Source organism: Rana temporaria, chromosome 2 (assembly GCF_905171775.1).
Source record: "Rana temporaria chromosome 2, aRanTem1.1, whole genome shotgun sequence".
NCBI classification, from domain to species: Eukaryota; Metazoa; Chordata; class Amphibia; order Anura; family Ranidae; genus Rana; species Rana temporaria.
Genome location: NC_053490.1, coordinates 366791424 through 366809902, shown reverse-complemented (window position 1 = coordinate 366809902; position 18479 = coordinate 366791424). Strand labels below are relative to the sequence as shown.

General features: G+C 41.4%; 1 protein-coding gene across 1 annotated transcript in view; it reads left to right on the top strand.

The window, feature by feature from the left end:
- The window catches only part of LOC120927193 (protein pitchfork-like), a 29694-nt gene that overhangs the window by 3665 nt on the left and 7550 nt on the right, over window positions 1-18479 (top strand). Inside the window, exon 2 of the mRNA XM_040337704.1 lies at window positions 17923-18065. Coding sequence (XP_040193638.1) covers window positions 17923-18065 — 143 coding nt within the window. The remainder of the gene's footprint in view (window positions 1-17922; window positions 18066-18479) is intronic.

Sequence of the window (18479 nt, the reverse complement as noted above, 5' to 3'; positions counted from 1 at the left end):
AGCGTGTCTAAACTCAAAAACTAAAATGTATAGTATTGCAGCTTACTGATCCTTAGATGTGGTGGCTGTATTCGTTTTGTTCTTTCACACTTTTTTATTTTATTTTAACCTGGTAACCCTGCCATTAACTCTCTTCCTTAGCTAGGGTGACAACTGTACTGAGCAGCATTGTCACCAGTGTTAATTTTGATATCAAATTTCTATTTAGTTTTAGTTATAGTCTTTTTTTTTTATTATTATTATTTATTTATATCAGGAAAAAGGCCCACATGGGCTGCCATGTTACAAAGCAAGACAAACAATAGAAACCAGCACTTAAACATAAACATAACTTGGCAAACATCGCCATCACAGTAAGGACAGTACAGTTGGCATTAGGTTACATTCTGGTATACATAAGTAATGTAGAACATCCCATCAGTGCCTCTTGTTTATCCTGTATCTGGCCTGGATTCACTGCCGTGTAGTGCGTTTAGGGTCAATAGAAGGACCCCCGTCCCGGGCGAGATCGAGTTTGTGCTATCGATGTGTTGTGGCGTGAGGCTATTGCCTCATGGGCTCAGTCCTGTCTTTTCCATTTTCCATTTGCCTCTCCAACATGGGAGACAAAAAATTGTGTAGGAAAGACCTACCTTGAAAGAATAGAAAAAATAGTAAAAAGAAAAAGAGAGTAGAGAAATCGAAAAATAAAGAAAGGCAGTCTGGAAACAGGGGGGGAGGCGGGGGGGGGAATAAAAGGGGGAATGTTCCCACGAACATGGAGTACCGGCTGCCCGGCTGAAATATAGCTATGGAGTGCTACATTACCGCCGGTAAGACACAGGGGACAATGTACTGCGTCATGTGTGTTCACACATCAACGGTGGCATCTCGTAACGCCTGGCCCTCAGCCGAGAATATGAATATGTTCCACAGCTGTCAGGGTTTGGAAAACCCCTCCTGCCTATTTTGTGCTGTGAGGATAAGGTCTTCCATGTGTTTAATGGCTTCCACTTTTTGGAGCCACAAGGTGACGGTTGGTGGGAGTGGAGATTTCCAGTGGAGTGGGATGCAAGCTTTGGCTGCATCCAGCAAGTGTCAAATAACGGACTTCTTATAAACCCTAACAGGGATGTTGGACACATGGAGGAGGAAGAATGCTGGGTCGTCTGGGATGGTACGGTCTGTGAATTTCTGCGTTGTCTCCCGGACTACTCACCAGAAGTGTGTTAGTCTGTGGCAGGGGTCGCAAAGTACCAGCCCGCAGGCCATTTACGGGGCGCTGACCGGTTACAAATGGCCCGCAGGCAGGGCCAATCCTAGGTGGGTGTGACATGTGATGTGGCAGGACGCAGCGGCTGGGAGCTTTCTCTCTCCATCTCCACTCCCCCACATCTCCCCCAGCGCACACAACACAGGAGAGCAGAGCAGAGGTAGAATCCACCCATCGCCCGCCCGCCTAGTTTTATCGCATGCGCCGTATGTAATGCCACAACATCTAAGTTTATGATGTTGTTGTTTCAGCGAGACGGCGCATGCGCACAATAGCTGACTGAAGAAATGTTTCAGTCAGATTGTGCCGAGGCACGTTCATGGGGCGGAATTTAACATGAAGGGCGCAGATGTTTTTAAGGATGGCCACTGCAAAGATGGGGGCAGAATTTTAAACATTTAGCTAGCTAAATAGGCCCTCCAGGAAGAATAGCAGATAAATATTTGTTTAGCAGATTTGTTTGGGCATCGTTAAAAATTCCGCTACCATCTTTGCAGCACTGGCCATCATTGAAAACATCCACACCCTTCATGTTGAATTCCGCCCCTCACCTACATGAACGTGCCTCGGCAGCGCAAGGCACAATCAGACTGAAAATGTTCTTTAGTCAGCTATTTGCGCAGGTGTCGTCTCACCAACACAACAGCTGATCGTAAAATAAGCTGTTGTGCTATTACGTATGGCGCATGCGCAGTTCGTCCCGGGCACTATTCGATAGCGGGCACTTCTCGACAGAACACCGACCCTGGATCCATGGTCCTATTGCCACCTCAGGACGGAATATTGTGGAGTTCTCGGGGTGCCCTGCCACTAGGCCTGGTATGAAGCCAAGACCACACAGGAGGAGAGGACTTGGGAGGCATAAGATCAGGCCACCAGCTGACTGCCAGGAGGAGAGGTAAGTGAGCCATCACACAGAGGCTGAGCAAAGTATGGGAGGCGCACAAGGCAGTGATACATGGAGTGCTCATCAAGCACAGAGCGAGTATCAAACGCCAAAGGACTGAAAAAATAAACACACTTCTCTGTAAATTACAGGCCTTGGAAACTAAACACAAACAGACCCAGACCAGAGCACTAACTACTGAGCTTGACACAGTTCGTGCACATGATAGAATATAAATAGAGGGCGCTAGGCCCATACAAAATAAGTATAGTGCCGTGAAAAAGTATCTGTTTAGCAATGAAATTGCAACATAGATAACACAAATAGTATATAAATAAGTCCCAACAGTTGCAGTCGGAGCTGCACTTGAAACCACACACAGTGAATTCAAATATGATCAAAAAATAAAAATAAAATAAAACAGTGAACAAAGTCCAATTGTATTGATACAGTAGTTCTGTGAAAGAAGAAATGCCACCACCGCTTCTGTATAATTTTCAATTCCACCCAAGGTGCTTTAGATAAAGTTTGCTCTTACCAGAGCTCGTTGACCCCTTTAATGAAAAAGATGGTCAACTAAGCTTATGCAGGATTGTGCCTGCAACACATGGAGATACGGACAGACCACTTTGCAGATTCAGGAACCTCACATGGGATTGTATGCAAAAGAAGAGAGGCCAGGAAGCCAAATAGCGTGATACCGTTTAATTTAAAATTTTAAAATATACATAAAAAACAGCCAAATGGCTCCTTACATTGGGGGGTGCCCACCCGGCACTGAGGCTGCGGACCTGTCACCGCTCAAAGCGGTTCCTATAGTGGGATTCGCTGGGGAATGAAAGCCGCCGCTCAACATATATAACCAAACGATCTCTCCGACAGTCCAAAGCACGGGGGGTACGTCACGTGACCAAGCTGCCTCCGACGTACGTTTCGTTATGTTAACGTCATCAGGGGGGCGTGCCTAGTCACAAAGCATGATGGTAAATGTAGTCGAGAAAACGCAATGATTGGTGGACTGAAACTAATTGCAAATACAGCCTCGGTGCCGTGTGTCGTCCATAAAGTACAACACCGTAGGTAAATTACATTACATTAAATTAATCATATTGAACAAGAAATTAGAGAGATGCACAAAAGTTTAGGATTGCCAAACAACATTAATTCAAGAGTATTACACTGTTGAAATACATATTAGATAAAATACAGATCTCGCATCCCTCCGGACGTGCAGATTCAATAATCAGTGCCAAAAAACAATATAACTTAACTCCACAAAAGTTAGATCGTGGTCACTAGAGGTGATTAATAATGGAAAATCAACTTAATTAAACCAAAAATAAATATATATAAATATAAAAAATATATAAAAAAATATATATATATAAAAAAATTATATATATATAAAAAACCGGACTCAAACAGGGTAAGAAGGATTATCTCACAATAATTAGTGATGTATCACAAATGTCACTGGATCCCTCCGGACATGTAATGTGGGTGAATAGAGATTATAAAAGTATTCAAGATGATTGGGTCTTATCTACAATTAGGGCATGGAATACCTAGATATAATGATGATCTCTAAAAAAAGAAGAAGAATCTCACTAATTGGGTAACCCCAGCCGAATTCCAACGTGCAAGAATAAATTATATAAATAAAACCATTGATAAATATCTAACAATCCTAAATTGTCACTAGCGACTATAGATTATTAAATAAAGAATAAATATAATTAGAAACATTTGTGCATAAATAACCCAAATAAGGAAAGGGAGATGAATTAGAGGGATAAGGAACTGGAGACTGAAAAGAGGAGAGAACACTCAATCATCGGTTAGAAAACAATTGAGGTCCAACTCCACATTCAGTCCCAAAGGTTGCATGGTACGTAATCTGTGTACCCATTTCATTTCGTTTTGGCTTAAGCTGAAAAATTTGCTTATCGTTTGGGTTAACGAGGGACTAGAAAGAGGTATCCTAAACCCTAAAGAGGCGGATTACATTGTCCTACATGCACCTAAAATTCCAGTCTTATATACTCTACCTAAGATCCATAAAAACAAGGTTAACCCTCCTGGTCGACCGATAATTAGTGGAATAGGTTCCCTTTTTTCCCGTCTAGGAGAGTACCTTGATGGTTTTTTCAAACCACTAGTTTCAGCAAGTCCATCTTATTTAAAAGATAGTAGGGATCTGATTGTGGCACTTCAAACTTTACCAGCCACCCAAGTCACCATTATGGCTACTGTGGATATCCAATCCCTTTATACAAATATCCGACATTCTGATGCCCTAACAGCCCTTCGATGGGCTTTAGGTAAATTTTCTAAGCTAAAGAAGGTACAAATAAATTACCTGATAAAGGGACTTGAACTAGCAATGAAAAATAATTACTTTTGGGCCAACAATCAATTTTTTAATCAGGTGGGCGGTGTAGCAATGGGAGCTAGATATGCTCCAAGTGTCGCAAATATTGTTTTGAACAAGTGGGAACATGAGACAATTTTTTCAAACAGACCAGAATCTTTGCATTTTTACAAACGCTACATCGACGATATTATTCTTTTTTGGGAAGGTTCTGAGGAATCTCTCGAGATATTTATAGCCCAAATGAATTTAAATAATTATGGACTTACCTTTGTAGCTGAAACCAGTAAAACTCTGGTAAACTATTTGGATCTTACTATCAAAAAGAATGACTTGAAATTTGAAACACTTACCTACTTTAAATCTACGGACCGGAATGGGTTTGTACCCACTCATAGTTGCCGCCATCCCTCCTGGATAGGAGCAGTCCCGAAAGGGCAATATATGAGGTTAAAACGGAACTGTGATAATAACGATGATTTTGAGACTCAGGCTAACATACTAACCACTAGATTTTTAGAAAAAGGTTACTCTGAAACTACACTAAACCAAGCGTACAATCAAGTGGCAGTTCTCGATAGACAATCTTTATTGGTCCCCAAACCGAGAAAAGAGTATAAAAATGAAGTACCTTTTATTAGTGGATTTCATAGGCAATATCGACAGGTAGAAGCTGTGTTCAAACGACATTGGCATATTTTGAGGAAAGACAAAGACCTGATCACATCCATCCCAAAGGTGCCAAAGTTCATCTATAAGAGGGCTCCAGGCCTCAGGAACAAAATAGCTCCCAATGTTCCTGTTCCACCAAAGAAATTGGTGACCTTTTTGGATGGATCTGGTTTTCACCATTGCACCAGGTGCAAAGCGTGTAGAACTACACGGAATCCTGGCGATAAAAAGAAAAAAATCGAGTTCAGTTCTAATGTAACAGGCGAATCTTTTAAGATCAAACCCCTAATCACATGTGGATCTGATCATGTTACCTATGTGCTCGAATGCCCGTGTCATTTACAGTACGTTGGCCGGACCACTCGCCAACTTAAGACCCACATTAACGAACACTTAACAAATATTAGAAAAAGTTTCCCTAACCATAGTGTCTCAAGACACTTCGCCAATCATCATGGAAGTGACCCTAGTTTATGTAAGTTTTATGGCATAGACAAAATCAAAAGGAACTGGCGAGGCACTCATATGTTACGGAGTGTTTCCCAAAACGAAATGAAATGGGTACACAGATTACGTACCATGCAACCTTTGGGACTGAATGTGGAGTTGGACCTCAATTGTTTTCTAACCGATGATTGAGTGTTCTCTCCTCTTTTCAGTCTCCAGTTCCTTATCCCTCTAATTCATCTCCCTTTCCTTATTTGGGTTATTTATGCACAAATTTTTCTAATTATATTTATTCTTTATTTAATAATCTATAGTCGCTAGTGACAATTTAGGATTGTTAGATATTTATCAATGGTTTTATTTATATAATTTATTCTTGCACGTTGGAATTCGGCTGGGGTTACCCAATTAGTGAGATTCTTCTTCTTTTTTTAGAGATCATCATTATATCTAGGTATTCCATGCCCTAATTGTAGATAAGACCCAATCATCTTGAATACTTTTATAATCTCTATTCACCCACATTACATGTCCGGAGGGATCCAGTGACATTTGTGATACATCACTAATTATTGTGAGATAATCCTTCTTACCCTGTTTGAGTCCGGTTTTTTATATATATATAATTTTTTTATATATATATATTTTTTTATATATTTTTTTATATTTATATATATTTATTTTTGGTTTAATTAAGTTGATTTTCCATTATTAATCACCTCTAGTGACCACGATCTAACTTTTGTGGAGTTAAGTTATATTGTTTTTTGGCACTGATTATTGAATCTGCACGTCCGGAGGGATGCGAGATATGTATTTTATCTAATATGTATTTCAACAGTGTAATACTCTTGAATTAATGTTGTTTGGCAATCCTAAACTTTTGTGCATCTCTCTAATTTCTTGTTCAATATGATTAATTTAATGTAATGTAATTTACCTACGGTGTTGTACTTTATGGACGACACACGGCACCGAGGCTGTATTTGCAATTAGTTTCAGTCCACCAATCATTGCGTTTTCTCGACTACATTTACCATCATGCTTTGTGACTAGGCACGCCCCCCTGATGACGTTAACATAACGAAACGTACGTCGGAGGCAGCTTGGTCACGTGACGTACCCCCCGTGCTTTGGACTGTCGGAGAGATCGTTTGGTTATATATGTTGAGCGGCGGCTTTCATTCCCCAGCGAATCCCACTATAGGAACCGCTTTGAGCGGTGACAGGTCCGCAGCCTCAGTGCCGGGTGGGCACCCCCCAATGTAAGGAGCCATTTGGCTGTTTTTTATGTATATTTTAAAATTTTAAATTAAACGGTATCACGCTATTTGGCTTCCTGGCCTCTCTTCTTTTGCATACAATCCCGTGTGAGGTTCCTGAATCTGCAAAGTGGTCTGTCCGTATCTCCATGTGTTGCAGGCACAATCCTGCATAAGCTTAGTTGACCATCTTTTTCATTAAAGGGGTCAACGAGCTCTGGTAAGAGCAAACTTTATCTAAAGCACCTTGGGTGGAATTGAAAATTATACAGAAGCGGTGGTGGCATTTCTTCTTTCACAGAACTACTGTATCAATACAATTGGACTTTGTTCACTGTTTTATTTTATTTTTATTTTTTGATCATATTTGAATTCACTGTGTGTGGTTTCAAGTGCAGCTCCGACTGCAACTGTTGGGACTTATTTATATACTATTTGTGTTATCTATGTTGCAATTTCATTGCTAAACAGATACTTTTTCACGGCACTATACTTATTTTGTATGGGCCTAGCGCCCTCTATTTATATTCTATCATGTCCACATATCACTTGTGTTATTGAGGAGCAGCTTATAATTTATTTATATACACTTATAAATATTTGTATACACTTATAAATATTTATATATATTTTTATTTATAGTTAGGCGCGGAATTTCACTTTACACAGTTCGTGCACAGATCACTGACCTGCTCACCTTTAAGGCTAAGGCGGCGCTTCAGATATTCCGCAAAAAGATATACGAATTGGGTAATAAATGTGGTAGATTGTTGGCTCAATCCTTACGCACTCAGAAACTGGCATCCTACATACCATGTATACATTCTCCAACGGGACAAAAAAGCAGCGACAAAAAAGCAGCCCTACCCCGACAAATTACTCAAGAATTCAAATCTTATTACAAGTCCCTCTTTAACTTGAACACGACACACCCACCCCCGGAACGACTGTCGGAATATGTTGCTACCTTCTTAATGCCGACCTTATCAACGGAAACGCGTGACCTCCTAGAAGACCCCTTTACATTGCCAGAACTACAGCTGGCGATAGGGAGCACGCTACATGGCACTACACTACAGGTCCAAATATCCATCATCCCCAAGGAAGGGAAAGATCTGACTCAATGCGGGAGTTACAGACCAATATCCCTACTCAACACTGATCTTAAACTGTTAACTAAAATCATAGCCACCAGACTGCAACTCCATCTCTCTCACCTGATACACTTAGATCAAGTAGGCTTTGTCCCCACCAGGGAGGCAAGGGACAACACCACCAAGGTCCTGAACCTACTCTACTCGGCCACTCTTACCAAAACGCCAAGTGTCTTCATAGGCACTGATGCGGAAAAAGCATAAGACCGAGTCGATTGGGATGTCATGTTCACAACACTGCAACAAGTGGGAATAGGTAGCAACATGTTTGGATGAATCTCGGCGGCCTACACAGCACCGACAGCCAGAGTCAGGGCTAACAAAGTGATTTCAGACTCGTTCCCAATAACTAACGGAACAGGGCAGGAATGCCCACTTTCGCCCCTCCTCTTTGCACTATCCCTCGAACCCTTTCTAGGTCACGTGAGACTGAGCCCAAACATCTCAGGAATTCAGATAGGACAAACCCAGCATAAGGTGTCAGCCTATGCAGACGACCTGATGTTTTCACTCACAAACCCAACGGTGTATTTTCTAGACATGTGCAATTCGTTTAGTTTCGTTTACCGAAAATTCGGAAATTCGTTAATTTCAAATTTTTCGTTTTCACTAATTTTTTATTTCCGAATTTTCGGACTTCCGAAAATTTCGAATTTCCGAATTTTCGTATTTCCGAAAAATCTAATTTCCGAATATTTGAATTTTCGTATTTCCGAATTTTCGGACTTCAGAAATTTTGAATTTCCGAATTTTTCATTTCCGAATTTTCGTATTTCCGAATTTTTAAATTTCCGAATTTTCGTATTTCCGAATTTCGGATTTTTGGAAGTACGAAAAAATTGTTTTTTTTTTTTAATTTTAAAAATCTAGAATTTTAGAAATATCCAATTTTTCATTTTTTATTTTCGATTTTTTCAATTTGAGAAATTTCCAATTTTTCATTTTTTTTTTAATTTTCGAATTTTCGGAAATTCGGAAAAAAATTAGTTTTTTTTATTTTAGAAATTCCGAATTTTTCAATTTTAGAAAATTGAAAAATTTCATTTATTTTTTAATTTTCGCATTTTCATTTTCGATTTTTCAAATTTCGAATTTTTCAATTTTCGAATTTTCGAAATTTCGAATTTCAAAATTTCTAATTTTTTACTTTCGAATTTCGAAATTTTCAATTTTCTAATTTTCGAATTTCGAAATTTTCAATTCAATTTTTTATTTTTCCAATTTACGAATTTTTAATTTTTGAAATTTCGAATTTATGAATTTTCGAAATTTATAATTTTCGAAATTCCGAATTTTCTAATTTTCGAAATTTCGAATTTTCGAATTTTTCATTTTCGAATTTTTGAAACTTTTCTTTTTCGAAATTTCGAAAATGAAAAATTCGAAAAAAAAGTTTTTTTCGAAATTGTTAAATTTTTCGAAATTGTGGATTTTTTTCATTTCTGAAATTTTACGATTTTTTTTGAATTTCCGAAAAAAAAAAATCATTTTCGTTTCATTCGTTTTTTTTCGGAAATTTCGTTTTTTCCATTTTGTTTGTTTTTTGCTTTTTTCGGAGATCCGAAAATTCGGAATTACGAATTTCCGAATTTCCCGAATTTACGAAAAAAGCAAAAAAAACAAATAAAACGGAAAAAAATTTTTTTTCGATTTTCCCGAATTTCCGAAAAAATAAAAAAAACAAATAAAACAAAAACGAAAATTTTTTTTTTTTTTTTTCCTGAATTCGAATTTCCGAAGAAATAAAAAAAAAGAAAATAACATAAATGAAAAAAACGATTTTTTTTTGGCAGTGCACATGTCTAGTCTTTTCCAAACCTGCTTCGGGAATTCGCATCATACGGGGCACCCTCCAACTTAAAAATCTATTTTGCCAAATCAGAGGCCATTGGGGTAGGGATATCACCACTACAGCTGACCCATCTCCAATCCAGTTTTAAACTGAAATGGACAAACACCGCCTTGAAATACCTGGGCACACACATCCCCCAACAGTTCTCAAAACTCTATGGGCCAGATTCACGTAGAATCGCGGCGGTGTAACATATCTTAGATACGTTACACCACCGCAAATTTTCATCGCAAGTGCCTGATTCACAAAGCACTTGCGATGAAAACTATGCCCGCGGCCTCCGGCGCAAGGGGGGCCAATTCAAATGGGCGTGTGCCATTTAAATTAGGCGCGCTCCCGTGCCGGACCTACTGCGCATGCTCCGTTTCCTAACTCCCGCCGTGCTTTGCGCGCCATGACGTCATTTTTTCGAACGGCGACGCGCGTAGCATAATTCCGTATTCCCGGACGGCTTACGCAAACGACGTTCATTTTTAAATTTCGACGCGGGAACGACAGCCATACTTTAGACAGCAATACGTTTGCTGACTAAAGTTAGGGCACCTAAAACGACGACTAACTTTGCGACAGGAAACTAGACTAGAGGCGACGTAGCGAACGTGAAAATTCGTCGGGGATCCGCCGTAGCTCCTAATTTGCATACCCGACTATTACACCTGTCGGATCTTAGGGATATCTATGCGTAACTGATTCTATGAATCAGTCGCATAGATAGAAACAGGGATACGACGGTGTATCCCTTTTGTGAATCTGGCCCTATGAACTTAACTTCCCACCACTACTAAAAACAATTAACTACTGAACCAATGACACACGGGCCTGCACTCCTGGCTAGGCCGCTGCAATATCCTGAAAAAGACCATTCTCCCAAAATTTCTTTACCTTATGCAAGCCCTACCAATCCACATACCAACATCCTATTTTAAGCAGGTGCAATCTGTATTCGCTGAATTTATCTGGGCCAAGAAAAGACCCCGGCTCGCAAACAAACTACTCGTCCTCCCCAAACTACACAGTGGTCTTGCACTACCGGATATTCGCGCATACAAATAGAGCAAACTCAAAGCCCGGTCCCTCTTAGTAGAGCCCCATGATGCTACTTGGCACTATCGGCCGAACTCAAGCACCACCCATTGATCGGAACCTCATCTCAAATCTGTTCCCTCCCATACTCCCCTGAAGGTGAACAGTCCTGCAGGGGGGGAGAAAAGCATCTGCTGAAGGTAAAAAAAAAACCTCAGCAGGCACTGACCAGCGTGGCTGGATTTCTAACATGACACTCTCCTGTAAAACCTGGATTGTGAGCGTTGGCCTAATTGGGAGTGTGTTCAGCATGAGCCGTTGGGAGGTTCCCAGGCCCTTCCCAACCCCACCGACCCATGCTGAGTGTGCTGTCGTGGGCACTTGGCAGATGTCAATTGTTACAGTATACAGGTATAATAAAAATAATAATAATAACACACATAGGACCCGTGGGTGCCACAAAACTTTTCAAAACTCCATAGACAAAAAAACAGCAGAAATATGCAGGTTGACTTTTAAAACAAGAAATTACAGTATATTATATTAAATGATTATATTATATTTTAGGCAGTTGTCCCCATGCTGCCCCCATCAGTATGGTCCACCCCTCTTCTGTGACGTTTCCAGTTGGGCATTAACAGGAAACCCGAGGGAGAAGAGTTTCAACTGCTCTCGGTTCTATTCCCCCCTAGCTTCCCGCAGTGGTATTGTAATTTCCCCCATGTGGCACATGCCTAATTGGTTATACAGATACTCTGCTACCCAGCCCTAGGATACACTGCTCAGCTATGTCTATACAGAACCCTGTGAGGATCCGGCACCAACATACCCTCTCAAGGACCCACCCTCTATTACATAGTTACATAGTTAGTCAGGTTGAAAAAAGACACAAGTCCATCAAGTTCAACCATAAGAAATAAAATAATAATAATATCGTACAATCACATATACTCAATTCTATACCCACAGACCCACCCTCTGCGTTCTCATGATGTGCCCCCCCCCACCCCATCTACTCACATGCCCCCTATAAAGGTTGTTGTGTGTCCTTTTCCACCTGGTGTTGCCGGGGGTAGTGTAACCATGAGGGCTGGTCAAGCCTGGTCTCGAGCGCACCTGTAACACAAAATTAAGTACAGAAAGGCAGTGGTGACATTTCACATACACGGTAGCTCTCAGCCAGTTGGGGGGGCTCCAAGAATCACCACAGTTTGGCAGTGCTTACCATTTCAGCTCAGTCCCCCCTCTGCTCTATGCTTGTGCCTCAAGCTAACTTCTGGGCTGAGAATAGGGAGTGCAACCGCAGGTGGGGGTCTCTAGCTGCCAAGTTCTGGAGTCTCTTCAAGTAGGGGGGGTCACTTGCATTTTTGTCCCCCATGAGGTTCCTCCAGGAGTGACCGAGGGCAACAAAAAACAACAAGGCCCCAAACAGTTCCTGGAGGACCAGTGTAGGGCGTGAAAGGCAGCATCCAAAGTCCAGGGAAGCAGCGTAAAGGTCCCATGCTGCAAGGTGGGGGGGTGAGGGCAGTGGCGCGGCAGGCCGGATTGGCGCCAAAGTCTCCTGTCCCCTGTCCAGTCTAGGTGGCTGGGGGCATGCTGATGAGGGGGTAATAAACAGTGGTGGAAAGTGTTTGCCTGGGGAGCATGTCTGCAGGGGAAGACATGGTCAACCTATGCACAAACAGGTAATAGAGTTTGCAAGGAGTATTTATGACTCACGTGACCCGATGTTGGACAGGGCGCGGGTTCGCCCCTGAGACCTCTGAGAGCGGGCAGGCTGGTTTGATCTACCCACGGTGGGGCCCGAACAGCCCGCTGGTTTCAGGATCCTCAGCAGCCAATTCTCACCTTGAACGGTTCCGCTCCTAAAAAGGTGAACAGTGTTGGGAGGTTCGCTGGCATTTGCAGCATGAATGAGGCTTGTTCTGTGCAGATGATCACCGCCAAAGAGTATCCCCAGAGATATGTGCAGCCGTGTCGTCTTGCAATCTCCAAGGCCGGTTTCAGCATAGCACGCCGTTGCAGCGTGGCTCTGGATAGATCTGGGAGTATCTGCATATGTGCTCCATCGAAATCGATGTCCCCCTGGTCGCAGGCCTTGCGCAGGATGATCTCTTTCTGTGCGTAGCGGTGTAGGCAGCAGAGGACATCCAGTGCAAATATAAAAAACAATTCCGCGCCAAAAAAAATATTTAGATATATTATTAAACAATAATTTGGGTGCCCATGTAAAGGTCCCAAACACACAATGTGTGCTAAGCTGCTCCCCTAGAAAGTGATGAAGTGTATGTAAATTCTATCTGATGTGTGCTAAAAACTGTACTGGGGGCGCTATAGAGTAATATGTAATTACACAACTTTAAATTAATAAAAATGTGTCCTGTTGTACGTGATAAATCAATCAATAAATCAATAGTAAATAATAAAGTCCCATTGGTGCAAACAAAGATACAACATCAATGCTCGAATATCCTCTAGATATATTTCTTGCTGTGATACAAAAACCATCTCTGGTCGTGCAAACTTAATTGATCTTCCACCACCTGGATAATTAGTACGACACCCAATGTGCACAAGTAGTAAATTGTGCTTACCAGACCTGGTTGACCTCTTTAACCGAGGCCGACGCCGACATACGTTTCGTATAGTTACGTTTTCAAGGGGCTTACCTGGTCACTAAGCATCACGGTATATGTAGTCTAAATAAGGGGAGTGGTTTCAGGTCCACGCCTAATTAGCCAATCGGAAGAGAGCAGTCTCAGTGCCGGTTTACATTCCAGCTTCTCTCCAAAGGGCTGGCATATTATAAATCGTAACATAATCTGTTAAAATTGTAACATAATCTGTTAAAATTAGCATCTTCAAATCCAAGATTCAGAAACCAACGTCCGCCCGGCGCATTTTTTTTACGTAGTTTGCGTTAGGCTTTTTCCGGCGTAAAGTTACCCCTGCTATATGAGGGGTATATGCGGCGTATCCTATGTTAAGTATGGCCGTCGTTCCCGCGTCGAATTTTGCAAATTTTACGTCGTTTGCGTAAGTCGTTCGCGAATAGGGCTTTGCGTAAGTTACGTTCACGTTGACACCAATGAGGCTTTGCGGCGTAATTTCGAGCATGCGCACTGGGATTTTTCACGAGCGGCGCATGCGCCGTTCAAAAAATATGTCAAATACGCGGGGTCACGATTCATTTTAATAAAACACGCCCACATCATACCCATTTAAATTAGGCGGGCTTACGCCGGACGAGATAAATTACGGCGGCGTAACGTATCGAGATAGATTTGCAATCCGCTATTTCCTCCAAACCCAAGTTTATATATAGGCGGGCACCAGGATTGCGAAATCGGATTGCCCGTAATGTACCAGACCCCCCTAAGAAACTGGGCACTTTTCTGGACGGGGCCGGGTTCCACCATTGCACTAGATGCAAGGCTTGCAAAATTACTAGGAGGTTGGGAGATCCGAAGAAGAAGACACACTTCCAATCTACTGTAACGAAAGAACAGTTTAAAATCAAACCTTTAATTACCTGCGATTCCGACCATGTCACCTACGTTTTGGAGTGTCCCTGCCCACTTCAATATGTAGGTCGGACGACACGGAAACTTAAAACAAGAATAAATGAGCACCTGACGAATATAAAAAAGGAGTTCCCCAACCACAGTGTGTCTAGACACTTCAAAAGTCATCATAATAGTGATCCCAGTTTGTGTACCTTTTATGGGATAGATAAGATAACCCAGCACTGGAGGGGGACCCATATGAGACAAGTTATTTCCCAAAATGAAACCAGATGGCTGTACAAATTGCGGAGTATGCAGTCTAGAGGTATGAATATAGAACTCGATCTCAATTGTTTTTTGTCTAATGATTAATTCATTGGTCCCTATCATTTTTCCTTAAGACTTCCTTCAATTGTTTACTATTGGAGTGGTAAGATGTGGGTTCTCCTCTTTGAGAAACCCACTAATACACTTATTGACTACTACATTTTTTATTTGCCGAATCTATTATCATGCAATGGATCTATTAAATCCACTTTAGTCATGAATTAGGGTATGACAACTTTCATTCCCTATAAATTCTTGTGTACTCACACTCATTTTTATGTGATGTACTTAATATTTTAACTCTGTTTTTTGTCATTTATGATTTTGAAGGAGTCTATCTATATTAGTCCCTTAATCTTCCTCCCAGCTTACATCATTTAGCTTATGGAGAGTGGGAGATAATATAGCGAAAAGGAGAGAGATTCTTTAATGTTTACCTATCTTGGTGGAGATTTGAAGATGCTAATTTTAACAGATTATGTTACAATTTTAACAGATTATGTTACGATTTATAATATGCCAGCCCTTTGTAGAGAAACTGGAATGTAAACCGGCAATGAGGCTTCTCTCTTCCGATTAGCTAATTAGGTGTGGACCTGAAACCACTCCCTTTATTTAGACTACATATACCGTGATGCTTAGTGACCAGGTAAGCCCCATGAAAACGTAACTATACGAAACGTATGTCGGCGGCGGAACCTGGTCACGTGTACTATGTCCTACATCACTTCCCGATTGTCTGTATAGTGTCAGCAGCTGGTGGAATGCACGCCGACACGGAGGTGGGAGAGCCAGTGTTTTTTATCAAAGCTTGTAGCCCCAGTGTCGGGAGAAGGGCACTTTTTATGTGAGTAGCCAATTGGCTGGTGTTTTTATTCCATTTTAATAAAATAGCATTGCACTATGGAAGCTCTCTGTTTGTATTCCATGTTCTAAAATCTCAACATTCCAAGGGTGAGGTATCGTACATGCTCCAGTCCATTTATATGTCTGCAAGCATTATCCTGCTCAAGCGCATCTGACCGTCTTTTTCATTAAAGAGGTTAACCAGGTCTGGTAAGCACAATTTACTACTTGTGCACATTGGGTGTCGTACTAATTATCCAGGTGGTGGAAGATCAATTAAGTTTGCACGACCGAAGATGGTTTTTGTATCACAGCAAGAAATATATCTAGAGGAAATTCGAGCATTGATGTTGTATCTTTGTTTGCACCAATGGGACTTTATTATTTACTATTGATTTATTGATTGATTTATCACGTACAACAGGACACATTTTTATTAATTTATTTGTTGTGGAAGAGGATATCGCAGGGTCTAGAAGGGTCCGTGGATTTTGGGCCCAAGGTGCGATGCACTCAGTCAATTTCCAGCGTGGGAGGTGGGGTCCCCAGAAGTCTATGGAATATGTCCATGACAGTCTCCGCTAGATCTTCCGGACCTGTGGCCTCCGGGAGTCCCCCCCAGCAGCAGATTGTTGCGACGGCTACGGTCTTCCATTTCTTCCAGGTGAAGCTGCTGTGCCTCTGTTGTGTGCGTGTCTTGCACCCGTTCCTGTGCTCGGGTCTCCAGTGAGGTAATTAGAGTCTCCCTGGTGGACACACGACTGATGATAGTCTGCAGTTCCGTCTTCACCTCCTGGATGTCTCTGCTATGTGTCTCTTCAACGCGTAGGATCAGGGCCTTAATATTTGCCCTCATGGGGAGGGTTGCAAAATCATCCAGTCTGCTCTGGCTCTGGCTCTGTGAGGGGCCGGCCATATCTGGCTGGAAGTCAGCAGGGGTTTCCGTGAGGTGGTTTGAAGCGGGTGAGGGTATCGGGGAGGCCACCTGCATCGCAGTGTTGGCTGACTCCATGCGGACTCCATGAGGCACGACTACAATGGTGCCTGGTGAGGTCCTCTGTGTGTCTCGGAAGAAGTGTCGGATTCCAGGTTGCGAGGTCTGATGGCCGGTCCCATGGGTCCCTGATCGTGTCCTTTAGCATTTAGGGGTGTTCATGCCGTGGCCACATGAGTGAAAGGATAGCTGGTGGTCAGGACAGGGCAAGTTAGGCCGGGAGCTCCTTCAGTGCACGTCTTAACTCGGCCATTGCTAAGCCACGCCCTCCTAGTTATAGTCTTTTGACTAAAATGCCATTTTAGTTTTAGTTGTATTTTAGTCGCCTAAAATCTCCAGTACATTTTAGTTGTCTAAAATGTTATGGGTTTAGTTAAATTGTAATGCGTTATTTAACCATTTCTTTAGCATTGCCAAACTCATTATATACTCCTGGCGTAAAAATCTAATAACACATTATTATTTATTAAGGTTTAAACATGCACTACAGACAAGTTTCTTAAACCAACAAATACAATATCTCACAAAAGTGGGATATTTTTGAAAATATTTTATTATATCTTTTCATGTGACAACACTGAAGAAAGTAGTGAGTGTACTGCTTGTATAACAGTGTACATTTTCTGTCCCCTCAAAATAGCACACAGCCATTAATGTCCAAACCGCTGGCAAAAAAAAGTGAGTACACCCCTAAGTAAAAATGTCCAAATTGGGCCCAATGTGCCAATATTTTGTGTGGCCATCATTACTTTCCAGCACTGCCTTAACCCTCTTGGGCATGGAGTTCACCAGAGCTTCACAGGTTGCCACTGGAGTTCTGTTCCACTCCTCCATGATGACATCACGGAGCTGGTGGATGTTAGTGTCATTTTAAAGGTATAATAAAATATTTACAAAAATGTGAGGGGTGTACTCACTTTTGTGAAATACTGTATTTAGCAATTGAGAATTTATTATGTCCAATATAAATTGTATATGAGGGATTCCTACTGCAGTGGTGGCAGCAGATTCGCACAGAATTGTCAAATAATCCATACCAGTGTTCTCTCTCTTTATGCATACTATATATCAATGATGCAAATAGTTTTCTATTGTTGACTTTACAAAACCTAAGTGGCATTTCCTATACAGCTCTTTCAACAAGCTAGCTGAACATTTATACACTTCCTGGCAGTATAATTAGTACAGAGTCAGTGGACTTCAGTGCACAAGAAGTGGTACAGTAGAATTAAAAAAAGTCTGTATAAAATAGTACTTAAAAGTACGATGTTACCTGGTCATTGCTGCTTATTTTTTATTATATTGCTGGAATGTGTTTTTTTCCCCCCAGAAACCTTAAAGAAAGTTTGTTTCGGCAGCACACAGGAACGTAAACAATTTCCATATCACTGTGCACCAGACCGCTTGGGTAATGAATTAGCTCCTATCAGAGGGAGCCCGCAATGTGGGCCTGGATGCTATAACAATGAAGAGGTGGGTCAGCAAGATGGAAAACAGCTAAAATTACAACCAAAGGCTAAACAAATAATTTCAGTTTTAATATAATGTATAGTATATTTATTCAAAAACAATTTTGTGGCGCTAAAATAAAATAATAATAATAATCTGTGTCAACACCAATTGACAGTATGAGCAAGTGAAAAAGTCCATATGAGATGAAATGGCGGTGGACGGTTGAAATAAACTGTTGATAGATAAGTGACCAAATAAAAGATTGATTCCAAACACCACGGTGAATCAAAGTAAATGAATAGTGAAAAAAAACACCACCAGAAGCGGAGGCTAACCAGAGGTATTGAACCCAAATAAGCGTACGCCTAAAGGGTCAATACAAGCTGAATGTAAATGGATGGAGACCACATCAACCGGATCTGGATATAAAGTTGG